The following is a 27,184-nucleotide window of genomic DNA, read 5'->3' on the forward strand; positions in this document are numbered from 1 at the left end:
TTCACTCTAGCTCCTTGAGCCAAACCCACGCCCCCCTCACTGCCTCAGTTTACCTATCTGTAAAACTGGGATAACAATGCCAAGCTGCCTTGCAGGAAAGAGGCTTAACTAATGCCTGTGAAGCACTTTGAGACCTTCAGAGCAGAAATGCTATGCAAGGCCAAGGGGCTGTCACGAGAAGGGGGGCTCCCTCATACTACATGGGTCATTCTCCTTCCCCATTCTAGACCTCAGCCATCACTTGCCATAGGACCTCTCCTCCCACCAATCCTCTATCCAGCCTGGATAGGGGGAGGCCTCTAGCAAACCATCACTCGGGATCCAACAAGTTTATAAAACCCCTCACCTGAAAGGGCTGAAATCGGATACAGCAGGACCCCAGGATTTTCTCCCTCAAGATGATAAAATGCCACTTAAAAAAAGAAAATAAACTTGACCTGTGAACATGTTCTTCTCCCACCCACCCCTCCCGTAACATTTCCCTAGCACAGAACTTTCTTGCCAAGTAGCCATGTCCCAAACATACTGGCCACGATTGTCACCGGTGCCTAGAGATTCTGACTGTCTCACTTTCGGGGGGGCTTGCTCAACTCTTCAGGTTTTCAAAGGGAGACCGTTCAGAACTTTCTGAGAAACGGGTCACTTTTCATAGTCCTCAGAGTTAGGCTGCCAAAATCATTAATCCTGTTTTAAAATTGCGGCCAATGTCTTCCCAACAGCAACACTCTATCCCTGTTTATCAACTGGTCTAGAGGGAAGATGGGATCAGCTTTGTAATTTCTGCCCTTGATCTCTCCTTCCTTGATTTTAAGCTTAAGGTTAAGAATATCCAGGTTGAGATCAATGCTGCTCTTTGACTCACCTCCCTGGGCCTACATGATGCAGTGCTTGCAACCAACCCTTTCCAAGACCTCGGAGAGAGCGAACATATGTGCTGCAATATGCAGGCATAGTCGGGTGAGTCAAGAGCAGCAGGACAGGCTTAAGAATAGAACACTTCTTCATGGCAGGTCCCTGTACTCAGACACCTTGTGTGCCAGATCTGCTTTCTCGCCCTTCCTGATCTAGCTGTTCCTGGGCCTTCATGAGCTCCCTGTGGTTGGACTAGACATTACGGGTGAGGGCTGAGCTCATCCTCTTTCTGTCACTCACGGCCAGCAAGCCCCTGCCAGGGACTTCTAACTGATTTATTTCTCAGCCAGATCAGTGATACAGCAGGGTCCAGGAGGGCCGACACTTGGATCAGAAAGGGGCCCAATCAGCCCATCTTCCCACGGATTTCTACTGCACTCAGTAAGGGGCGGATGCTCTTTTTGAGGGATGTGCTGAGGAACGTTCTTGGCAAAAGGGCAGAGGCAGCCAGCGAAGGTGGACTACAGCACGTCAAAGGCGCAGAGCAAGCCTTGCTCCATTCCCTCTGGCTGAGTTCTGTCATCCTCTGCTAAAGCACGGCATGAGGGGCCGTGGGGAGCCGGCAAGAGGAACCAGCTGCTCTCACAAGCCAGAGAAGCCTGAGCTTCTGCCGTTGTACAGATGTGGCCAGCAGCAATCTGCCCCGCACCGCAGAGACTGCGAGACAATTAAACCAGACAGCATGGGGCTTGCAAGCAGAGCTGCCAGGCTTGTTCTGACTGGGTAATTGCATTTTGCCTCCATACGTTCTCCCCGCAGTTTCAGACGGATGAAAAATTCTTTACTTGCTTCTCTGAATTGTGGTGTAGTTACAGTGGGCTGCCTCCTGCCCCAGAGGCGACAGTGCTTCTCTGACAGCTGGAATGATCTCTCTATATAGTTTACAAAGGGCTTTGAGATATTTGGAGGAAAAGCTTCTATGTACATATCAGCCCTCCTTGCTGGGCTGGTTCTTCACTTTTTCCTGGAAGTCTAGGTGATACTGAGGGTTTGTCTACACAGGGAAATTGACCTGCATAGCTATAATGAAAATATTATCCTGCTATCGCCGTGCTGGTTAATTTCCCTTTGTAGACAAGCCCTGAGAAAGAGAAACACTTAGAAGGGAATAAAACACGTCTCCTCCTCCTGTATCCTGAACACAGATATTTGACCCACTCTTGAGAACACAACCCAGCCTTAAATGACTCTCAAGTGTCTGATGTTTTATAACTGCAAGTCTCCCCCCCCCCCACTTGCTTTTGGGACGCCTTTCTCCCATTATCTGGACCGGGACAAAGCATCTTCCGGATCCCAGATGGTGTTTGTATTCCACAGTCACAACAGCTCCTGACCTGTGTGGGGTGGCAACTTCCTGAGATGGGAGCAAAGAAAATCAGAGCAAAATAAATTTAGCTTGAACCCAACTCTATCCCCCACTCCCAGTTCAGTCAGTTGACAGAGCTCCTCTTCCACACCCAGAATTGGGCTGCTCCAGTGCCCTGCTATGAACAGTCTAACAGCCACAGCAGTGCACTGAGAAGTGTCCTTCGTTAATGAATGAGCAGCTAAGACAAGGTCTGGAGCCCCCACCTAAAATTCAGCCCTCATGAAGCTGTGGAACAGATTAGCACTATCCTCATACAGGTTTCAGAGTAGCAGCCGTGTTAGTCTGTATTCGCAAAAAGAAAAGGAGTACTTGTGGCACCTTAGAGACTAACAAATTTATTAGAGCATAAGCTTTCGTGAGCTACAGCTCACTTCATTGTGAGCTGTAGCTCACGAAAGCTTATGCTCTAATAAATTTGTTAGTCTCTAAGATGCCACAAGTACTCCTTTTCTTTTATCCTCATACAGTCACTCTCCCACTGATGTATCTGGTGCCACTGCCTCCCATTGTGGTCATTGCAAAAAGATGGAAAGGACAGAAATGGGGAAGAGATAGATCAGTGGTTTGAGCATTGGCCTGCTAAACCCAGGTTTTGATTTCAATCCCTGAGGGGGCCATTTAGGGATCAGGGGCAAAAATTGGCCCTGGTTTTGAGCAGGGGATTGGACTAGATGACCTCCTGAGGTCCCTTCCAACCCTGATATTTATGATTTTATGAAATTGCACCAGCCTTGACGTCAGCCAGAAACAACCCTGCTCAGGCAGGGAGAGAGTCTGGTTTCTCAGGGGGGAGGGTCTCAGCTGGAACTCGGACAGAGAACATAGAGAAAGCTTTCACAGCCTTAAATGCTGAAAGAGTTGAAAATGAACCCCCTTTCTTCCTCGCAGGCTGCCATGGGGGAAGCGCATTCCAGGGCCTGATGGCATCTCAGAAAGGCTTTCACAGCCACAAACTGCCCCTCTTCAAATCTAGCCAGCAGAAACCTGAAAACACAATCCCACCCTGCTGCTGGGGATTTGTGGCTCTCCCTGGCACTGGCTGCACAAGAGGGAGGTGGAAGGAGGAGAAGATCTGATGCTTCTCCTTCGATGACCCAAGGGTTATCCCATTTCTCTTCTGGGAGGCAAGGTCATTTGCATACTTTTTCGATTCAGCTGCACGCAGGGAGTTTTATCAGCGCCGAGGCCACTTCCCTCCAGCCAGCCAAGCATTCCAGGGAGAGGCACCGGGAAATGGTAACTCTCCCCAAACCCTGCAGAGGGCACCAAGGACCCTCATCAGAAAACCAATCACAGCCACAGAGCCATCTTCCCTTGCAGAGCGCCCTGCTCCCTCATTATCAGTGCTGGCAGCGAAGGACGTGTCAATGGAAAGTGACCTGATAAGGAGCTTTCAGTTGGCCAGAGCCATGAGTTTATTTGCTGACAAGTTTTCTTTTTAATTCCTTTCCTTTATTTGCTGGTTGTACAGCTGGTTTCTTTTCAATTCCTCGCTAATTACAGGCTCTGGGGACAAGTTTCTCACAGCTGCGCTGAGAGGCATTAGGGCACTGAACACAATTGCACGGGCTTGCAGTTTCTGCAGCACCTCCAACAAGACTGTGATCCAGATGCCATGTCTAGACCGTTTAAGGGAAGGCTATTTAGATGACGAACAACTCTCAGCAGCAGAGTAACTCCCTTCCTGCCCACTGTCACGCTGGAGAGCCGATCAATGTCTAGCACAGTGGGGTCCTGGTCTATGACAGCGGCTCAAGGAACTACCACAATACAAATCATAATAAAAAGACAGAGCGTTTCTAGGGTAGAAAAGACAGAACCCTCCTTTCTAATTGAGTGCTGGAGAGCTGCATGAGAGATCATAGCTAAATTGCATCCTTGTGGAAGGGACAGTAACTAGCAGTCCAATGCTGAAGGATTTGTAGATCAGTCGTTCGTAGGTTATGAAGGACTGCAACCCCACCAGCACAGATACTCTTAATACCAAGACAGACACCTCCAACGCTTCCCCAAATCTCTTGCCTGCCGCTTTCCACTTACCAGTCTCTGGATCACACAGCTGCTCACAGGCATCAGTGGTCCTCTGCCCACAGAGATCTCTCACCCAGGGGGAGGTGGCGTTAATCTGATAGTAAAGGGAGAGCTTGGCTGGGTTTAACCAGTCAGAGATGTCCAGGTAGCTTCCCTCGCTCACAACAAAACTGCTTCCTGTCAGTGGGAAAACAGGGAAAGGGACAGTTTGTTAGTTAGGTGTAATCAGGACTCCAAGCACTTCGGCATAGCTGGAGAGGGTGAGAGGAGAAGAAAACAGACACATCAGACAAGATCCCAAATGGTTTGCACAGAGTGTGGGTAGAGCATCATCATATGACCACGCAGTTGCTCTTCCCACTTCCTTCTTGGCCCAGTTTTGCTATTTGCAGAAAGCAAACTCTTGCCAATCTCATGTGTAGTGCATCAGATGCAATTGTGCTGAGCAGCCTCCTCTGTGACACTCTAAAGTTACCGTCCCCTGGTTTTCCAGAACTATTCCTGCCAGGAATGGACAATTGCTCCTTTGCTCCGTCTTCTTGATCCTCAGCCACTCCCCAAATCACACAGAGCCCTAATGCAGGAATATTCACACCAAGGGGCTTCTGGGGTCTAAGGAATGGAAGGAGCAGTAGATGTCACTCCCCTCTTCCGTTGGTTATTTAGCCCTTTCCACCCCTGTTTTTCTCCCTCCGTCCCGCTTGCTGGAAGGAACTATCTGTCCCAATGTCAGTACATTCATTTTATCAAGGCGATGCGGGAGCTCAGGGTGGAGGATTATTGCTCAGGTCTACAAACAGGGTGCTGGGGCTTAATTGCAACGCATCAGCCCAATCCTGTGCCCTCTCATAGCTCAGTGCACCCCCAGAGCTGCTTTCCACCACCAGAACCCAGGCTGGTCCATGGCCCAAAAGCAGCATCAGGAGCTCAATGAACAGCCTGACAGCCACAGCAGAGCACAGAGGAGTACTGAGAGCCCCCCGCCCCCAAATGTGAACCTGCCGTTCAGCTCACATCTGTATGAATTCGCCCTGAAGAGGAAGAGGGGTCCAGCTTACATGACATCAGCCCAGGACTCAGAAAACCTGGATTCACCACCTGGCTCTGCCAGACTTCCTGCCCCTGGACAAATGGATTAATTTGTTCCCCAGCTCCTGATCTGTTAAAAGGGGGTGAATACTTCCCCATCTCATAGGGTGGTGTTTCTGAGATCCACAGATTCTAGGGAAATGAGGGCCATATACATTCATAGACAGTAGCAGCAGAACACACCACCAGGTTGCTCTTGGCTCAAGAGGCATGAACCTGCCCCATATGCCACTTCCCCTGAAGAAGAGCTCTGTGGAGTTCAAAAACTCGTCTCTTTCACCATCAGAAGTTGGTCCAATAAAAAATGTTCCCTCACCCACCTTGTTTTTCTCACTTCCCCATCTGAGCAGTCTTCTCTCTCCTGAAACTCCCTTCCGCCAGAGGTCAGTGACTGAGAAGTAAATTCCTGCCAAAACCCTTTTCCTAAGAAATCTGATGTTTCTTTATTTGTGAAATGAATTCTCCTCCACACCCCCACCCCCGGCTTGTGGGAATATGCATCTTCTAATTAGCCAAATAGATTTTCAGTTCAGCCCAATCATTTCCTTATCTAACATCTGAAGCCCAGCATCACTAGGGGGATTTCACAGACGAAGAGGTCCTCATTAACTCTGATCTTCAATTACATTGATTAGAAGACTGCATCTGTAATCGTGCTGCATAGATCAGAGGTGAGCCAGGGAACTCTGGCCATTAAAAGTAGCATTTTGTGAAGTAACAGGTAGAAGCCACTAAAAGCAGGGCATGGAGGCCACTGGGAGAAGACACCTTCAGAGAAGAATGGTGGAAACAAATGTACTTTGTGGACTATAAGAGAGTCCTGGAACTAATTTATTTCATTCCTTTAGAATTTCAGGTCTCAATATAACCTTTAAAATAGAGGGCAAAGAATGCACTAGATTTTTTGAGGATTCAGAGCCTTCCAAAGTGACTCCCCAGCGTGGGAGCCTCTCCAGCAACTGGGTTTATCCCTTTGCAACACGGAAGACTCACAAGACTTAATAATCTAATAATCTAAATATTCTTAATAATCTATCCAACTATACTCTTAGCCCAGCAGAAGAATCTGTCCTATCTCGGGGCCTCTCCTTTTGCCCCTCCACCCCCACGAACATGATACAGTTCTGTGGTGACCTAGAATCCTATTTTCAACGTCTCCGACTCAAGGAATATTTCCAACACACCTCTGACCAACATATTAACCCACAGAGACCTTCCTACCAACACTACAAAAAGAAGGATTCTGGGTGGACTCATCCTGAAGGTCGAAACAGCAGACTGGACTTCTACATAGAATGCTTCCGCCGACATGCACGAGCTGAAATTGTGGAAAAGCAGCATCGCTTGCCCCATAACCTCAGCCATGCAGAACACAATGCCATCCACAGCCTCAGAAACAACTCTAACATCATAATCAAAAAGGCTGACAAAGGAGGTGCTGTCATCATCATGAATAGGTCGGAGTATGAACAAGAGGCTACTAGGCAGCTCTCCAACACCGCTTTCTACAAGCCATTACCCTCTGATCCCACTGAGAGTTACCAAAAGAAACTACAGCATTTGCTCAAGAAACTCCCTGAAAAAGCACAAGAACAAATCCGCACAGACACACCCCTAGAACCCCGACCTGGGGTATTCTATCTGCTACCCAAGATCCATAAACCTGGAAATCCTGGACGCCCCATCATCTCAGGCATTGGCACCCTGAGAGCAGGATTGGCTGGCTATGTAGACTCCCTCCTCAGGCCCTACGCTACCAGCACTCCCAGCTATCTTCGAGATACTGCTGACTTCCTGAGGAAACTACAGTCCATTGGTGATCTTCCTAAAAACACCATCCTGGCCACTATGGATGTAGAAGCCCTCTACACCAACATTCCACACAAAGATGGACTACAAGCTGTCAGGAACAGTATCCCCGATAATGTCATGGCAAACCTGGTGGCTGAACTTTGTGACTTTGTCCTCACCCATAACTATTTCACTTTGGGGGCAATGTATACCTTCAAATCAGCGGCACTGCAATGGGTACCCGCATGGCCCCACAGTATGCCAACGTTTTTATGGCTGACTTAGAACAACGCTTCCTCAGCTCTCGTCTCCTAATGCCCCTACTCTACTTGCGCTACATTGATGACATCTTCATCATTTGGACCCATGGAAAAGAAGCCCTTGAGGAATTCCACCATGATTTCAACAATTTCCATCCCACCATCAACCTCAGCCTGGACCAGTCCACACAAGAGATCCACTTCCTGGACACTACGGTGCTAATAAGCGATGGTCACAGAAACACCACCCTATATCGGAAACCTACTGACCGCTATTCCTACCTACATGCCTCTAGCTTTCATCCAGATCATACCACACGATCCACTGTCTACAGCCAAGCTCTACGATATAACCGCATTTGCTCCAACCCCTCAGACAGAGACAAACACCTACAAGATCTCTATCATGCATTCTTACAACTACAATACCCACCGCTGAAGTGAAGAAACAGATTGACAGAGCCAGAAGAGTACCCAGAAGTCACCTACTACAGGACAGGCCCAACAAAGAAAATAACAGAACGCCACTAGCCATCACCTTCAGCCCCCAACTAAAACCTCTCCAACGCATCATCAAGGATCTACAGCCTATCCTGAAGGACGACCCATCACTCTCACAGATCTTGGGAGACAGGCCAGTCCTTGCTAACAGACAGCACCCCAATCTGAAGCAAATACTCACCAGCAACCACACACCACACAACAGAACCACTAACCCAGGAACCTATCCTTGCAACAAAGTCCGTTGCCAACTCTGTCCACATATCTATTCAGGGGACACCATCATAGGGCCTAATCACATCAGCCACACTATCAGAGGCTCGTTCACCTGCACATCTACCAATGTGATATATGCCATCATGTGCCAGCAATGCCCCTCTGCCATGTACATTGGCCAAACTGGACAGTCTCTACGTAAAAGAATGAATGGACACAAATCAGACGTCAAGAATTATAACATTCAAAAACCAGTTGGAGAACACTTCAATCTCTCTGGTCACTCGATCACAGACCTAAGAGTGGCTATACTTCAACAAAAAAGCTTCAAAAACAGACTCCAGCGAGAGACTGCTGAATTGGAATTAATTTGCAAACTGGATACAATTAACTTAGGCTTGAATAGAGACTGGGAATGGATGAGTCATTACACAAAGTAAAACTATTTCCCCATGGTATTTCTCCCTCCCACCCCACCCCCCACTGTTCCTCTGATATTCTTGTTAACTGCTGGAATTAGCCTACCTGCTTGTCACCATGAAAGGTTTTCCTCCTTCCCCCCCCTGCTGCTGGTGATGGCTTATCTTAAGTGATCACTCTCCTTACAGTGTGTATGATAAACCCATTGTTTCATGTTCTCTGTGTGTGTGTATATAAATCTCTCCTCTGTTTTTTCCACCAAATGCATCCGATGAAGTGAGCTGTAGCTCACGAAAGCTTATGCTCTAATAAATTTGTTAGTCTCTAAGGTGCCACAAGTACTCCTTTTCTTTTTGCGAATACAGACTAACACGGCTGCTACTCTGAAACCTGTCCATTTATGTGTGTCCCAATTCCCCCAGCTCAGATTTTCAGACAGACTCACAGGTATCCTCATCACCTTCACACTTAGTCACCCTCCTGCAAAAAGTGTGTGTGTGTTGCCCACTGACCCACATTTATTGGGCAAGGTGCTTTTGGTTTCTGTTGCAGGAGTTCTCACCCCCACATCTGTCTGTTCCCTGCCCAGAAGCTAATTCTGACCCCAGCCCAACAGTTCAGTCCCCCCTTCCCTCCCGCAGCTCCTGGAGCTCTTCACTCCCTCTCTCCCAGGCCTGCGGCTGGTGGCTGTAGCAGGGACCCCTCTCTTCCTTCTAGCAGGAAGTGGGGAGCAGCTCCAGGGGCTCTTTACCCCCCTGCCTATTCCAAGGCCAGGTATGGCAGGGAGGGAGAGCAGAGGAGACAACTTGTCCCATTGCTCACAGAACGGGAGGGGAAAGAAGAAAGAAAGTTGCTGAGTTGCTGGGCCCTTTCTGCTCCCTTCTCCTTCTGTGAGGCTGGCTTAAGGTTGTTGGGTGCAGGGGGTTGTTGGATGCTCTGCCTCAGGAGATGGGCAAGAAAGTTGGAGTTTCTTGTGTCATCACCCGCCTAGGCTCCAGCCCTGGCTGAAATCCCGTCACTTATGAAAAATCAGGAGAGCTGACAACACGGAACTCTAAAGAACGGTGAGATACCATAATCAGGCCTCCCCATAGTCAAAGCTTGCAAGGGAGTGTCCTGCTTTGACCTCCAAATCTACCTGTCCGGTTAAAGCAGAACATTCCCCACATTGAGGGACATCCACAGCCAAGAAGACAGGGGGCAATTTACTCTGGATCCCCCAAACTGAGAGGCATTGTGACTCGGCACACAGGGTCACAGCAAAACTCAGATTCGGTCTGGCCACCCCTCCACCTACAGTGGGGTGGCTGGGCCAAATTTGAATGGCGCTGCAACCCTGTGTGCTAGGTCACAATGCCCATCAAATTTGGCCCATCTGTGCCTCTGTCTCCATCGACAAAGGGGCAGATGGGCCAAACCGAAGTGGTGCCGCATCTCACGTTAGCCGCATGAAATGCGCGGAGGTATTCATAGTCAAGAGCTGAAACTTTTTGGGCCCACCGAAGTCAATTTCAGAACTCCCATTCATGACAATTGTGCCAGGATTTCACCTCAAGCATCTCAGCCACTGGTACCCAAATGATCAAGGTATTTCCCAGGGCTAACCAGCTGCAGTGCTAGAGACACCAAACATCACTAGCGTGCAGGAAGGAAGGGCCTTTTGTTCCGGAGCAGCTCAACATTATTCAATGGAATTTACCCGGCAGGTAGAACGTTAGGCCTCAGGACCAGACTGTCATCAGTGCTATGGCGTCCGATTGCATAAGGAAGGACAAAACAAAAATGCAACAGTTCTGAAGCTGTCTGCTCAGAGTCCCAATAAATCAAGTAGTGACTGACGTGGCCCGGCTCCACCGGCTGTGAGAAATGAAATGAGAGAGAGGCAGACACAAAGAAAGAGCGTGGCTGGCACAGAGCATTTCAGCATAAAGCTACGTATGTCTTTTGGCCTCAAACGTAGCTGCTTCCCAGAACTACAAGGTCCACAAAGACTTCAGTCTATTGTTTTGTTTGGGTTTCCACTCCCCTCTCTCAAATGCTGATCAAAGTCAAGCCAGCTAAGGCAACTTCAAAAGTTCATGTATCTCATCCTGAGGTCTCCTTCAAAGTTCAACAAGACTGTTTAAGCTTGACAAAAGAGGCTTGAAGTTTTGACATTTCAAAAATTATTTTCCAGAACAAAATAGGATAAAACAGGTCAGAACACAGGGAACAGAACAAGGGAACAGAACAAAGCACCCAAAAGGCAGCTAGAAAGGGTTGGCTTTTTTAACTCTCTCACGCTCTCTCTCTCTCTTTTTTTTTTTTTTAAAAGATGGATTATTTTTTACTTCCATCTAAGAACTGTATCCCCCCCCCCCCTTTTTTTAAGCCCATTGCTACTTCTTGGCCAGCCAAACTCCTTTTGATCTAAAATTAGCATTTCTTGCCTGACCGCTGTGGCTGGTCATACTAAACCTCTTTCTTAATGCTTCTGCCCTTATGGGGAAGTCCCAATAGGATTATATCCCTGCTATGGAATTCTATAGGATGGTTACAACAAAGAAACAGAGGCAAAAATTATAGAAGAGATCACATCCTCTGTTCAATTCTATAGTAATTATTAGTTTTATTATTGTAGCGCCTAGAAACCCCAGTCATGGAGAAGGACACCAACGTGCTAGGTGCTGTACAAACACATGGGTACTTGGAATAACCCTTTTACATTTCTACAGAAAACTATTATTTTCATTCCTATTAAACAGGAATGGGCTTCTCCCATTAGGATAACACTAGCCTCTCTCCATTGACTGGCCCCCTCCAATCCCTATACATATAAAATTTTAAAAATACATTTTGCTTCTTAGATTCATCACAGAGAAGCAGCCAAGGGACTCCACCCATATGATCCAAAATACACTGATTTGGGAGACAAAACTGAGGAGTGAGAAGGGAAATCTGTGGACAGATTTCCCCATATACGAGCAAATCTGATCTCCGCTATGGGAGTGTGGGACACTTCACTCCATGACTTGGCTGCACGGCTCTGGAATGGGGGTGTCTCCCTTCCTCCTTGAGAGTGTCCACCTGCCCTCTGGGGGAGAAAGACGAATGAAATCCTCAGATTCACTCAAGCTCTGGGGGTTTGATTGTGTAGAACACACACATTAATTGTAGAAATGGACCCAAATTGAATCCCCCAGCTGAATGGTGTGAGCAGCACTCCCTGTGATTCCACGGGGAACACGCCTATCGGGGGCAGGAGAGAACTGGAACAGCATTTGGGAGTGAGGAGTTTGGAACCCAGATCCAAATCACTGACTCTAGTTTGTTTCTGTGTCCATAAAGGGCCAAGGCTCAGATCCAAACGTGCCCAAACTCAGTGGAAATTCAGATCCTGGAACTTGGGCAGATCTGGACTCGGTGGCTCGAGGCTGTTACTACTGATCACATTTTGCACACCAGCCAAAGCCGAAGCCACTGAAGAGTCTCTACAAGTTTTAAATTAGTGATTAAAACCCTGTGTATTTCTACAGCTGACACCAGAACCATCTCTCCTGCGGGAGGGACTGAGTTTGATTTTTAATTGTTAAAGCTCTCTTTATGGACAATTATCTGTGCCATTAGCAGTGCATCTCTGAATTTTGCTGGAGATTCATCTGTTCTTGACATTTTCTATGGAGCGCTTTGCAATGGCAGTTTCCCAAATGAACCCCCGTGGCCTGGTTATAACTACGCCCCCCATGCTGTGTTCCACTGTATGGTGTCAGTCTTGCCCAACGAGGGGCCATCTGTTTGGGGAAGAACAGCGTACGACATCCTCCATCCCAACATGTTGTTGCTGCTGCCTGCTCCTCCATTCAAACTCTGCATGGAAGCAGGCAGCCAAGAACACCCAATTGGAGAGTCCATCCCTAGGCCCATGCTCCACATCAGCTGCACTGAGGAGACCTGCATGGATAAAGATTCCAGAGCTGGGCTCAAGGCGGCATAATTCCGCCTAGCACGGAGAAGGCTGTCTCAGAGGCACATTCCCCTCTGCAATTGAGGAAACTGAGGCAGATGCAGCCATTCCACCCCCTCTCTCCAGGACCCAGAGGGTTTGGCTAATCCAAATCTCAGGCCCGTCCAGAGCAGGCCAGCCTGCTGCCCATTGCATAATCGTTAGCAGCCCCCTTGGGTTGAGGGACAACAGCAAATCCTCCAAAAGGCTGCACGTTTCCAGGTAAGGCCTCTGCTTTTTCCGGCACTCCACCTGAATCCAGATCTTTAAATTGGCTTGTATTCCCCCACCCACCCTCCTGCCACCCGATGACATAAGAAAGCAAAGCTATTTATTAATTATTATTATTATTATTATTATTATCAGCATCTTAGATTCCTCATTTGGCCCCTCTGAACCCAGTGGAGGCTGAAAATGAAATCAGATTATCAAAGGAAAGCTTCCACTTAATTCTCAGAGTCTCCCAACTCTCACGGCACAGCTTTGGGCCATTGCCCAACTACATTCTCTGGAAGCTGGACAATAGTTCAGAGAAATCCAGCCTCACTCTCATTGTTCTGCAATGTTTATGAAGGCCAGGTGATGATAAAGGCTCAAACTAGATACATCTGCATGTCAATGGAAGAGATTCTGCAGCTAGGCACAAAGATCAAACATCCTCCTTGCTGTACAGCACCAGAAACAGCAGAGCAAGTGAAACATGAGAACTCGAGATGCTATGGGAGAAGGAAAAGAAAACGTACGCTCTGTACTCATCAGGAGAGGAGAATTAGATACCAGGATATTTCTTGCTGAAGGATTGTTTTAAAAATGCCAAGTTTTCCGTATGTCCCAGCAAAAACTGGGAAAGTTTTGTTCCACATTTTGTAAACTTACCCCCCTCCCCCACATGTCAATCAGCTGCAGAAATTAACCACAGGCCAGCTGCACGCATATATTCCACAAGGACCCCCCAACCCATCACCCATTTGACATGCTGCGGTGCTACCTTTCTTCCTCTCTCCCAATTAAGGTTCCCAATAAGGATGGCAAAGCCCTTCTGTGCACCTTGCCTGCCCTGTTTCCCCCCACTCTGAAATGGAACCTGACATAAGTGACATTGAAGATACCACCCTTAAAGAGGTCCCAGCTGACCAGATTCCCAGCCTGCAGTGCTGGCATATATATCCCCACACCCCGGTGCCTTGAAGGGGATTTGATGACAGGCATCACCTCAATTTCAAGCTCCTCCTTGCTCAGAAAATAGAGCAAAGGAGAGAACAAGAGGTGCTCACCTGCCCTCCCAAACTAAGCTGGCAACCTGGGCTTCCTGGCTGGGTGGCCTAAGCCTGTTGCAGGCAGCCCTTTCTCTCACTTGCGGTAGGCAAGCCACTTTTTGGAGGGAGGGAAGGAGAGAGAGGCAAGCAAAGAGAGAACATCTCGGGATCAGAAGCCTATCAAAGGAACGATAAAAACATGATGTACTTCAGTCTGCGAAATCTATTAGCTCTTCATACAAAAAGTGTTTGTGCTGGAAAACAGCCTTTGATCTGGGCTGATGCAGCCCACAAACTGTTGTTAATATTTAGAATGAGCATCCAGCTGTTTGCCAACAGTTTCTTACAAGATGAGGGTACAGGAGCAAGGCTATGCGTTATTGAAGAAACCACAATGACTTGATGATTCACAGCCCAAGCGCACCCCAACAGTCACAGAAATGCAATGGTATTCAAGACAAGCAGCCCTCGAGTATGGTCTCTTGAAGAGAAAGATGTATTGCCTAGGTCAATCAGACTGAACAGTGTCCCTAGAAGGGGAAAACACTGCTTACTGTGAAGTGTTTGTACAGGGCTTCCATGATTAAATGCAACAGCATGATTGCATATTCAGGTATTACCAAAGGGAAAGCCTGGTTCAAAGTCCACTGAGTCCATCTGTTGATTTCAATGGGATATGAATACAGTTCTAAGCAGGGTCCCAGGTGACAAGCAAACAGGAATAGGATTCCCTCTAGCAGTTTGCAGCGGTGAGACAGCTACATGAAGGGTCAAATCTTGCTCTCTGTTTCACTGGTGCAAATCTGGAATTCCTCTGTGGGTGTCAGTAGGTTAATTCCAGATTTATCCCAGTGTCACCGAAAGCAGAATTTAGCCACAATGCCAGAGGAAATGCAGCCAGTTCCCCAGATTGTGAGTCTAATGTTTGATGTTAATTTCATATGCAAACGCATGTGCGGGGCATGCTGGGCACACAAGACTGAAAAGTCTGAGGAAACAAACTAATGCCTGGTCACCTCGGAGAGCGGCAGAAGAGCGAGCGAAAGCAAACAATTTAAAGCAACAAATTTAATTAAAAACAAAATGAGAAGTTGTTGCAGGCCCAACGTTGCTGCCCCAGGAGCTCAGTCAACCTTCGGGGGAAGTTAGCGAAAGCCGCTAATAGCTGCCCGCCATTCCGCATGCGTAGAGGAGACGATCATGTGGGAAGGAGATAAATAATTTTCAGATGAAACAATTAGAGTTCAGCTGCATGGCAATCATGGAATGGCATTCGTCAGGGGCAGGGGAAGTTGCATCTTATTTAAGATTCTGCTGCCCTTGTAAGGGGGAATCCGAGGGGTTGGCTTGGACCTGGAAAACCTCATGGGGTTTTCAGCCTGTTTCCCCCTCTGCACAATTGGGACAGCGAGATTCAGCTGACCACTCCAGCTAACAGCAACTGGATTTAAGGGCTGCTGATTTGGCCATGATTTCAGGCACCAGCGTAGCTGCCCCAGAGTAGATGGGAAAAGCTGCCAGCAGAGGAATCTCCCCACCCCCGCCCCCTTGAAACTAGGGTAAAAGTGCCTCACAGTGCAAATCGCTGCTTATAGCGGTTCAGCCCGTCTGCTCCAGAGGTTGCATGGGCTACACTGGGGGTTGAAATTGGGGTAAATCTGCAAGGGGGGCAAGGCCTAAATGTTTGGGTGGGAGGGAGTTTCACAAGATGGGGGGGGGCTTGGCTCACTACCCTGGCTGGCCCAACAAAGTCCAAGTCCATTGACTTTGAAAGGCTGGAGCAAGGACTATCTTTTCTCGAGGTTTACTGGAGAGTGGACGGGATGGAGAGGGGAAGGCGGCGGGGAGCTTCTTTGAAAAACGCTACAATCCACTATGGTACATATGCTTTGAGTTCCACAATGGGGCATCGTTTATAAACCAAAGACCACCTCCAGACTGAACATTTCTGCCGCCTCATGCTCCAGAGAGTCTCCCCAACTTCCCCCACTAGCACAGCCAGATGTAAACAAATGCCCTTGCCATACACAGGTTGTGAGAACGGGGGGGTGGGGGGGTGGTTAATGGATACCCCATTTCAAACTGTTCTGCAGCAAGGACACACCCTAGGCTAAGTCCTCCAGGGTCTCTTTCTCCAGCCGTGGTTTCTCTACAGGCAGCTCTTGTCACTTGTATCTCTACATTTTAAATGATTCCTTACATGAAAGAACCATTGTGAGTGCTTAACTGAGGAGTGGCGAACATATTCTTAGGGGATTTTGACAATTCAACCAAGGAGCTCTTTCTATTTTGTTTTTTTGTTCTCTTCTTTCTTGCTGCTGATAAATGATACTTTAAGTAACACTTAAAGGTTGAAATCCTCACAAAAGCTACTCTGAATGAGTCTATAATTGTGATCCTGCTCTGAAATTAGAACGACGTCTTCCACTCACCATGGGGTAGTGTGGTGATAGGATCTCGGATTTTCTGACTGTGTCAGCTGGAAATTTGGGAGCAAGTTGTCCCAGGCTGGGGGGTGGGGGAGGGAGAGTAAGAGGGAGGAGGGAAACTGGAAATTCCCCTCGTGGAACGGCACCCAAATATTTTGGGGAGAAGAGAGTGGGGCTTGCCCACTAGTGAAATGAAGGAGAGGATTCCCCACCAGCACTCATGGATTCCCCTGAAAAAAAATAATGCAGATCCCAGGAGGTTCACAAAAGGACAATGAATCTGGGATATCACCCACTGTAATATGACTCCACTGGAGAGCTACTGACAGGATGTCCCCCACTGGCAGCTGCCCCTAGACCCCCTCCTTGAAAGTGGATTGCACAGCACTGGGAAGAGTCCCACCAACAGTCATAGCAGCTTAAATGCATGAGAGGTGGATGGGGTTTTTGTTTTGTTTCGGGTTGTTTTCTGCAAGTTGCCTGCCTGGCTTAGGCTAGGGGTTGGGGTGGAGTAGTACCTTCCATCTGGGTGCCCCGCTTCTAAGCCCAAGATCCACTCTGGTAGGCTACTCGGGGAGGGATGTGACACAGAGGCAGCTGTGCAGTGCAGAAGGAAACAGACTCACACACAGGCCATCTCCCCTTGCCCCTTCCCGCCATGATTATGTCAATGTAATTACCTGTGCTCTACCATTCCTCTGCATTCTGGCAAGTTGTAATGGAGCCAATTCCCATCTCTATAATGCGGGGCCACGTCTGACAAAACCCCACAAAACATGGGGATTTAAATGTAAAAGGTCTATCACAAATATTTTTAAAAAGCAGAGAGGTAATCGAGAGAGCAGCAAGTCGCCTGCGCCAAGGACCCTCCAACCTCTCCGACACGAGCAGGCACTGGGAGGGGGCGGGGGACGCTAGCTTGCAACCAACTTCTATTTATTTGGCTTCCCCATAACATTGAGACAAAGCAGCAATACAAAACTGAGGCTCATTGTTCTGAAAGGAGCAGAAAACAAACAAACAAATGAAAGAAAGAAAATGAACGGAGAGAGAGAGAGAGGGAGAAAAAGAGCAATAGAGACGGTTTGGTTATTAAAGCCACCTGGTGCAATAGACTCTCCTCTGCCCCCTTTTGCTTTCGTTCGACATCTGTTTCCATTCCTGCATTCATCCATCTCTAGACCTCTGCAGCTCCAATTCGCTCAGCTGCCTGATGATGCAGCTTGCTCTGGGGGTAGCTTCTCCCTGAGGCCCAGGGGCCCTCACTGCTTGGCTTTTATCCAAACTGGCTTTGGAACGCGGCACATCTGAGCAAGCTCCCATTTATCTGCTACAAAAGGACTGGGTTTGTTTGTTTTTCCATGCTCTCCCTTTGACAGCGTTTCTTGTAGAGCTGAGGATGCTGGTAGCAGCGGCTCCACTCTGAGATTGCCGTGGCCACCGGCTTCTATTAAGAGACTGTGCCTCAAAGGGGATCTTTGAGGTCAGTCTAGCCTCACACCTGGGACTGTGTTGAACAAGTGAACCAGCTCCCCCCCCTTCCTCAGAGGCTGGCTCATCACTCCGCAAACACCAGAGAGTGCTGCTGACGGAGCCTCGAGTATTTATGTTCACGGCAATGTCTGAAAGACATTGAGTACATGCATACGGCTCACGCAGTACTCTGCTTTAACACTGATCAAAGCTCCAAAGGCTTGTCTAACTTGGGGAAGCTTGAAGGGTTGTCATTACATACATGTAGCTCCAGGGGCACCCACCCCTGATAAAGACGCTGCACCAGTGCAAAACTGGGCTTGAACTGGTGCAGTGGAGCCCTCTGCGCAACTAGCGTAGAGCCCGGCAGTGGAATTGGGATTCTGTGGGTCCTGCCAGACCCACTGCCATAATAGCCAGAGCGGGACGGGTGCAGGATTGCAAATAGTCCCGGGCAGAGCTCTGTGGTGCAGCTCGTGCCAGTAAAAAGCCCGGGTCAAGTCACTTATGTAAGCCTGATCTTTTACCAGGGCAGGACATCTACATGGTGATTTGCACTCACTTGTGCTCAAACAACCCAGTATAGACAAGGTCTATCTCTGAGAATGAGCCACAAACTGCATCTTCCTTCTGGTCTCCAAGCCAATTCCCTTCTGTTCCGCCCAATTCATCCCATGCAGAGCAGGAGAGAGGAAATTTGCCTCTCCTCCCTCCTGCCCCCTCTCTTTTCTACACACATTAAGAGCTTCTGTCCAAACAGAAGAATTAGCCTCCGGTCTTGAACTCGGCTATTCCCTTTGCTGAGGAGTGAAATTAGCAACAATCCGTGCTGGGGAGAAACCAAGCCAAGAACACTTCCCTGGGTGTCATTAAAATTTCCCACCCCAGCTCAATGCTGTGATCTCCTTAAATGTTTTATAATATTTTGCTGCCAGCCTGGCACTACCTGGGGATTTGTTATTATTTAAAGGAAGGAATGGCTCTAAGCAATTCTCCGTTCCAAGACAGGGCCTCAGAGTGCCGGTGCATCTCATGATGAGATTTCAGGAAAACAGATCTTTGCTGCAAATTGTCTCTGTTGCTCCCAGTTCCATCTGGGAGCCCTTGACCCCATTTCCCATTACAAAAGAAAAAAAAAGTTTTTTCAGTTTATGATATTTTACAGTTTTGTTGCAAATCTCATTTCCCTTTTCCTGCAAACCTTTTCACCACTCCTCTCATCACTTTCTCTTTAGAAAAGTCATTAAGGTGGGATGGGAGATCAGCCCATTTTCCCCCAGTTCCAGAGAGATTAATCTGTTTTATTGGTATTTCATTGTCATCTCTGCTTGAATATTCTGGGTATTTGCATAATTTGCAGTACCACCCTCTTCCTGGAGACAGGAATATAACTGGCTCCATTTTCACTTAAATGCTATGGAGTCACCTTATATTTCATCACAGTTTTCAAGGGTGCAGTGTCATCAGATGGTTCAAATTATGGACCAAGAGTCTGGGCTCCTGGGTTCTAGCCACACCACTGTGTTGCTCTGTGACCTTCAGCAAGTCACCTTAGCTCTCCCTGCTTCAGTGTAGCTGACTGTGAGTTAGGAATAGCACTCATTTATTTCCATGACTATTGGGTGTCTTGACTAGCATTTGGCTACTATGCATTCATGCACAGCCTAACACAGCAGGGCCCAGAACCTGACTGGTGGCTCCAAGCGCGACCAGAACAAACAGTAAATAACAAAGTATGAATACGCCAAGTTCCTTGGATGCAAGTGGATAGAGAAGGAGCCGCAGCCTTTCTTATCAGGGCAACGGTTGCTTGTTTTCTTTCCTAGTCACTGATTACTCATCAGCTATGTTCTATGGAAACGCCACTAACACTCACTCTAGTCTAAGGTCTATGCGCTCTTTTTATTTATTTGAAGGCTGCGGAGAAGTATCTTGTTTTGTTTTGACATCCATTTCACACACACGCCCTCTCCCTGTTCTCAACCCTGAATTTTTCCAACTTCAACCTACAGCTGCAAAATGGAAACACACTCAGCATTGCTGGTAAGGGCCCAAAGGTTTGCTTTTTATAGGATATCCAGCACGTACTGAGGCAGGATTTTCAAAGCCTAGCATATAAGTAGCACCCTCAAGACTTATTTACATCTGATGTTGCAAAACTGTTAACTGCCCATCTCCGTACCATACTGCACGGAGGTCTGCTTGGGTCCAATTCTAAAGCCTGACCCGAACCCGACTAGCCCACAGCTGACCTGACCCAAGCCTGAGTGCGCCAAGTCATTTTCAGACTCAATCTGAATCTTGCACTTGTCACTGAACCTGGGTCAGCACCCCGTCACTGTTTCATGCTTGGGACATGGCCAGAGGAGGCTTCCTGCTCTCCGTGCCCACAATCTGTCTCCAGGCACCGCCAAGCCGTAGGGTCAGCGCAGCCACCATGGCTGAGTGCCCCGCTCCTGCTGGGCAACGCCCCCTTGCTGCTGCATGCACTCTATGAGTGAGAGACGCTACAGCTCCTCGGTGCATTCGCTATGCAGTTCAGCGAGGCGGTGGCAGCCGGCAGGAGTGGGGCACGCAGCTGCCACTCTGCCAAGCCCCCAGGCAGGAGAAGGTGAGCAGAGACAACCCAGCCCAAGCGTGTTAGGTTATTTTCAGACCCAAACTGAACTTAACACGTGTCATCAGGTCCCACTGGGTTCAGGTCTAGTCTGCAGGCACATTAATCCAGCCAGTGCATGTAGTGCTCATGTGCACAAGTACTGTTTTGGGGTGCATTAGAGATCAATGCAAATTTTGTGGGTACCAACCTTGGAAAATGTCATCATAAACACCAGGGTTGGGATGCGTGGTCCATTTGTGGTTCTGTGCAGGATTAAATGGCTGTGAATTCATTTTGAGGCCAGAGGGGGACCATTATGAGCATCTAGTCTGAACCCTGCACAACACGGACCAGAGCGTTTCACCCAGTGAGGTGGAGGTGCCGTAAATTCCATCTCACCACAGTTGGTCCCTTCAAGGGTCACTTCCTTTGATGCTTCATAAGCTTTTGTCCTCCCCACCAACGCTAGCACCTCCCCAGTCTCCGGCAAAGAGGCCCTGGACTGGATCAGAACCAGACGCCCAGCAGTGCAGTATGGGTGCAAGCTAAGAGTGACTGCAGCCACCTAAGCAGCACCGAATTATGCATGGTTTGTTTCTTTTGGACAAAAGCCCACCCTCAGCCTGTCCCAGGCGGTAAGGAGAGTGCAGGAGCTGAAGAATTGGAATCGACTGAATAATGGGTCCCGTCTTCAGGAAGAAAATGAAATTTGCCCTCATGTTACTGAAAAGTTACACTTGACGCTCACTGCACATTATATGGAAAAGGTCAGTGAAACAACAAACACAAGGTGGCAAGCTGGCGAAAGCAATAAATAGTGACAGCTGCCTTTGTCTAATTCTTCAGAACCTCTCGCTCTTCGCTCCACCACTGGCAATTTCACGTTGTCCGGAGCGGTGAGGGCCAGAGACAAACAGCTTCACTCTGACAGGAGGGAGAGCATCCATGCAGCTTCCCGGGGTTCGCCAGTGAAGCCCAGTGCTTCACTTCAGAGCAAGCAGGGATTTCAGTCGGACACAGAGTTATAAAACAGAGGTGGGGAGAAGATTTCTGCCTCCCCCTCATGCCAACAGCTATGCATGCTTGGATTTTAGTTCCATGGGGCTGGCATCTCTCTGTCTGAATTGGCTCTGTATGCAGAACCAGGGAAGTTTCCCTTGAGCTACAAATATAATGCACTCGGCAGCTCTCCTGTTGGGGAGGCGGAGGAATCTCAGAGGAAAGCTGAGCCGCTCTGATGCCAACAATACAAATGCAACACAAAAGGACTGGTCTCCCTCCCACACAGCCAAACCCATAAATCACTCCATACTCACCACATCTTCCTCACAACCTCCCCGCCCCCTTTTCAAGTGAGAGTGAATGCGGTGCTGCTGAAGGCTTGCCAGATTGCCAAACCCCCGAGACTGAAGCCTTCTCTTTATGCAAAAAAATAAGTATGCACAGACAGAGCCTGATGCAGTAGTGAGCCTCAGCCCCATCCTAAAGAGCTCTCTCCCTGGAGGTAGAGAGGGGAAAGAACTCTCCATGGCAAAAGTCCTTTTCCTCTCCCTGCTAGGGCTGTCAACGATTGTTTTAGGGTTAGTGTGTGGGGTGCTGGGGGGAGGGGGGAGTTAGTGTCCTATAACAGATTGTCCGCAGGTGTTTTTCTAGGCCGTCCCAGAGCTGAGGAATAAAGTGCAGGGTGGAAAGTCCCCTGAAGGGTGGTTTGAGAAAAGGGAGTTCTAGGAGGCACTTGGGAACGTCACAAAGAAAAGGACTCTACTGACTAGATTGAATTTCGAAGCTCCAGGGCCTCAGGATGCAAGTCCTTACAGAGAGGTGTCACTCTAGGGGTCTTACCGTCTGCAATGAAGTGCTCGGGTACATGAAGCGTGACCTTCACTGTCAAAGGGCAGGACAGCTGGGTGCCACACACCATGGCCAGGATGCAGGAGCTGACTGCAATTAGCATCAGGGCCGTCTTGTTCACTGGACTCTTCAGAGAGCCTGAAACGCAAACAGACATGCATATATACACAGAGGCCAAAGTGAAGCAATAGCATCTGGAGCTAAAGGGGAAAGACGTGGATCCAATTTGCATCTAACCCATCATGAGCAGCACAAAAGAACAAGAGCAATTCGATCTAACTCTTTAGGGCCCTACCCCATCTCTGTTTCTGGATACCCATCGTCACCATAGTGTCTGAGCACCTCACACTAACTACAGGATTTTATCCTCACAGCAATCTTGTGAGGTCGAGAAGTGTTGTCCCCATTTTACAGATGGGGAAACCAAGGCGTGGGGCAGATTAAGTGACTTACTCAGACCATATGGGAAGTCTATGGCTGAGCCAGGGATTAAACCTAGGGCTCCCCAGTCCCACTCCAGTGCCCTGTCCACTCAACGACTCACCTGCCTCAGTTTCTCCATCTCTCACTTGGGGATAACACCTACCTGCCGGCCTGCCATGGTGGTTGTGATGCTAAATTCATCAGTAACTGTAAGAAGGCCATGCAAGGGGAAACGTATGTTTTACTAGAAAAATGCTTCAGTTAATTATGTCTCGTGCTGAAAGGCATTGCAGTTAAGAGCAAGCGATGTTTGAAGACAAATTAGTTCTGTCATATTAAAGCTTAAAGAACATAGAATCACAGGGTTAGAATGGGGTGCAAGAGTTGTCTTGTCTAGCACCCTGCCGAGGTGCAGGGTTTGTTGTGTCTAAACCATCCAACATTTAGGGGATGTCTGCCTGGCACATTAAGCCCAGGCTCTAACTCAGGTTTTAGCCTAAGCACTCCCACACACAGATCAGCCTGACTCAGGTCAGCCAACACTCAGGACGAGGGTCCTAGGACCCTTCTGAGGAGGTGGATCAAAGCCCAAGTCCCACTGTAGCTCAAATCCAAGCCCTGTCCTGTTGCAGTGTGGATGCAGTGTTTAAGCTGTAGACCTGAGTCAGGTCTGTGTAGTGGAATACGGCCCTGACAGCATGGCTGTGAGACCTGGGTCCAGCAATTGTAAACCCATGTTTATAATGCTGGGTGGAGGCTTTAGCACAAGATGACCCGTGCCTGCTGACAGTGCGGGGGCACAACCCTGGAACAGCTTGACTCATTCCCCTCTCCCGGCAGCCCTCCCCCTTCTGGAAAAGCAGCCCCTCACCCCTCTGGGAAAGCAGCTACCCCTCCATGCAGCTCCCAACTCCTCCTCCGCATCTCCCTGCTTGGCACCTCTGAGCATGTCCCAGCTCTTCCTCTACCCCTGCCTCTGCCGCTCCCTGCCCAGCACAGCTCGCCTGCTCAGCTGCTCTGAAGGGAGGGGGCCCTGATGCACCACTTGACCCCACATGCCCTCCCCCACGTGTCACCTCTGTTGGAAACCCTGAGTCCACAAACCCAGGTCTCACAGAGCTGGGTTTACAGTGCCATGTAGACATATCCTAAATTACTTCAGTCTGAAGCTTTTCCATCCTGTTATTTCTGGTGTTGGTTGTGTTTTGTTAAGATTAGTCAGTCCTTGGATCAATCCCTGTTAAGGCCCAATCTTTCAGAAGTGGCTAGCAATTCTGGGTGCTCCAATTTTTAGGTGACCCAACCTCAGCCACCTTAAAGGGGCCTTAATTTTAGAGAGTAGGTGCTCTGGCCTTTTTGAAAATTTGACGCCTTTAAAGTGCTTTAAGTTGGGCATGTGCAAACTGAGCCCCCCCCCCCATCACTCCTCATTTTTTAAAATGTAGACCTAAATTTTCATTACTTCAACGACCAAATCGATTTTCTTCAAACTTGGCTTGTTTTGCAGATCTTGCTGAGTCTTAAAAATATCAAACCAAGTCTCAAGGCTTTGTGCAATGTGTTATCATTAACTACACCTAGTGTCATACATTGGTACAATATTATATATTGCGATAATTAACAAGTGATACCTAGATGCGAATTATTAATATTCCTATACTCACAAACATCTAACAGTCAATTCAGTGAGCAAGAAAACCACCTGTACAGAGCAAACCAGAGCCAGTGGATTTTACAAGCGGAGTTTTATTTTGTCAGTCACAGATGTTTACTGTTTCTCTCAAAACCCAGCTCGCAAAGGGACTCCCTACAAGTGCTAGCTAAAATATTTTCTGACAGCAGGAAGATAGACTCCAGTTCAGGCCAATGCCATACTGAAGGATCCCAATCCTACCCTGACACCAGAGCGATATGTGGGTCACACTGAGCCCTCCCTCCATCTCTGTGGGCCATCTGTCTAACAGCACGGATCATAGAACATTGGCATCTCAGTAATAATTCAGGAGTGGTGGTGCCTTTGAGGCGGAAGAGAGAGCCCAGATCTGCAACTGCCACGATTAATGCTCTGTCTCAGTTCAGAATATGGCACAAAGCTCGGTGCAAGCAAGGTTAGTTTGATTTGGGTGTTTTTAGTGAAAGGGATAAAGTGAAAAAAGAACTCAGCCATCTGCAGCTCTGGTCAGACTGGGCTGGGGACAGAACCGGCTGTGAAATCCTACAGCATAACACATTGCTAAGGAGCCCAAGTCAGGCCAATGGCCCATTAGCTTTCTGGCGGAAGAGGCCAACTTGCTAGCTCTATACAATGAAAGGGAATTGAAGCAGTGAATGAGATGGAGAACAATTGTGGGACAGTGGATTACCTCATAGGACACAAAACTGTGTACCAATGGCTCCTATTGGGCCCAGGGTGGTAGTGACCAAATGTCATTACTATGTGCCAGTCTGTGGTCTCCATCTGCTGCCCAAAGAAGCACCGTCACGACTGGCACCCATGCTGGCCCTCTCCAGAGAGGCCAAAGATTGTGTGCTCCACTGAGGAGAAATCACCCTCTCACCAACAGCAGCCCCAAGATACATTAGCGGGGCAGGCTGGAGAAGCTCGAGTCGCTGCTGTTTGGGCTGCATCTGCTCTCGATCAGAGGACTTCGCTCTCCCATTTACAGATTGCACAAGCACTAAAATTGATTTAAGGCAACCCTGCATTTAGCAATTCTGGGATGTTTGGGAAACAGTCCTGTAGCATTTTGGAACCTTTTTTCAGGAATATAAAGACACTTAAGCGAGAGCACTGATCTCCAATTAACTGCAGCTTCTGTGACAGTCTGACACAGATCACTGAATTCCCAGCAGAGCTGACTCTATCTCTGTTCAGAATTCGGGGAAAGCTATTTATTTATTTCTGGAACTCAGTCTCCTTTCTGACCCCCACCTCCACACATGCACAAATCACATCAGCAAAGTGAGACCTAAAATGCATTTGTTTGAAAACAACGGGAAATACATCCACTAAGATACTCCAGTTCTCTTTACCTCATAATTTGATCGATTCTGCTTTTAGAAATATTGGTGTCAGAACAGAGAATCTCATTTAAGTGGGATTCAGAGCACAAGCCAGCTTTGAAGCTAATGGGAATATATGCACCAAAAATGCAGTTTTTTGCAGTGCGCTGGGGGTTTGCAAACAGGGTAAAAGTTTCAGAGTAGCAGCCGTGTTAGTCTGTATTCGCAAAAAGAAAAGGAGGACTTGTGGCACCTTAGAGACTAACAAATTTATTTGAGCATAAGCTTTCATGAGCTACAGTTCACTTCATCGGATGCATTTGGTAGAAAATACAGTGCGGAGATTTATATACACGCACAGAGAACATGAAACAATGGGTTTTATCATACACACTGTAAGGAGAGTGATCACTTAAGATGCGCCATCACCAGCAGCGGGGGGGGGGGGGAGGAGGAAAACCTTTCATGGTGACAAGCAAGGTAGGCCACTAAGCCAGGAACCTATCCTTGCAACAAAGCCCGTTGCCAACTCTGTCCACATATCTATTCAGGGGACACCATCAGAGGGCCTAATCACATCAGCCACACTATCAGAGGCTTGTTCACCTGCACATCTACTAATGTGATCTATGCCATCATGTGCCAGCAATGCCCCTCTGCCATGTACATTGGTCAAACTGGACAGTCTCTACGTAAAAGAATAAATGGACACAAATCAGACATCAAGAATTTAAAAACCATTCGGAGAACACGTCAACCTCTCCGGTCACTAGATTACAGACCTGAGGGTGGCTGTCCTTCAACAAAAAACTTTAAAAACAGACTCCAACGAGAGACTGCTGAATTGGAATTAATTTGCAAACTGGATACAATTAACTTAGGCTTGAATAGAGACTGGGAGTGGATGGGTCATTACACAAAGTAAAACTATTTCCCCATGTTATTTCTCCCCCCCACCCCACCCCCCAATGTTCCTCAGATGTTCTTGTTAACTGCTGGAAATGGCCTACCTTGTTTGTCACCATGAAAGGTTTTCCTCCTCCCCCCCCTCCCCCCGCTGCTGGTGATGGCTCATCTTAAGTGATCACTCTCCTTACAGTGTGTATGATAAAACCCATTGTTTCATGTTTTCTGTGTGTGTATATAAATCTCCCCACTGTATTTTCCACCAAATGCATCCGATGAAGTGAGCTGTAGCTCACGAAAGCTTATGCTCAAATAAATTTGTTAGTCTCTAGGGTAAAAGTTTGGGTCTCAGGAAGGCATTCAGCACTGAATTAGAAGTCCTGATCTGCTGGACAGCTCCCTGTGACAGAGGCCAGGAGAGTACAGAACAGGGATATTTACACAACACATTTCACATTCCATGTGTCCCCAAAGAGCTGTACAAGCACCTTCCCTGTTCCCAAAATAGACCCACCGCCTAAACTTCTAGCTCTGCCACCGACCTGCTGTGTGATCTTGGGCAAGTCACTTCACTTCTCTGGGCCCATTTTCCCTGTCTTGTTTATTTAGATTGCAAGCTCGCAAAGGCACATGCTTCTCTATGTGGGCATACAACCAAGCCTGGCTGGGCCCA

General features: G+C 48.1%; 1 protein-coding gene across 2 annotated transcripts in view; it reads right to left on the bottom strand.

Annotated features, from left to right (window-relative positions):
- The window catches only part of ASTN2 (astrotactin 2), a 628,164-nt gene that overhangs the window by 372,827 nt on the left and 228,153 nt on the right, over nucleotides 1-27,184 (bottom strand). Inside the window, exons 6-7 of one of the 2 annotated variants that reach the window (XM_038374351.2) lie at nucleotides 22,171-22,317; nucleotides 4,322-4,489 (exon numbers count right to left, since the gene is read on the bottom strand). In XM_038374351.2, coding sequence (XP_038230279.1) covers nucleotides 4,322-4,489; nucleotides 22,171-22,317 — 315 coding nt within the window. The remainder of the gene's footprint in view (nucleotides 1-4,321; nucleotides 4,490-22,170; nucleotides 22,318-27,184) is intronic. The other variant, XM_043498583.1, reaches the window with a different exon arrangement.

Source organism: Dermochelys coriacea, chromosome 16 (assembly GCF_009764565.3).
Source record: "Dermochelys coriacea isolate rDerCor1 chromosome 16, rDerCor1.pri.v4, whole genome shotgun sequence".
Classification (NCBI taxonomy): Eukaryota; Metazoa; Chordata; order Testudines; family Dermochelyidae; genus Dermochelys; species Dermochelys coriacea.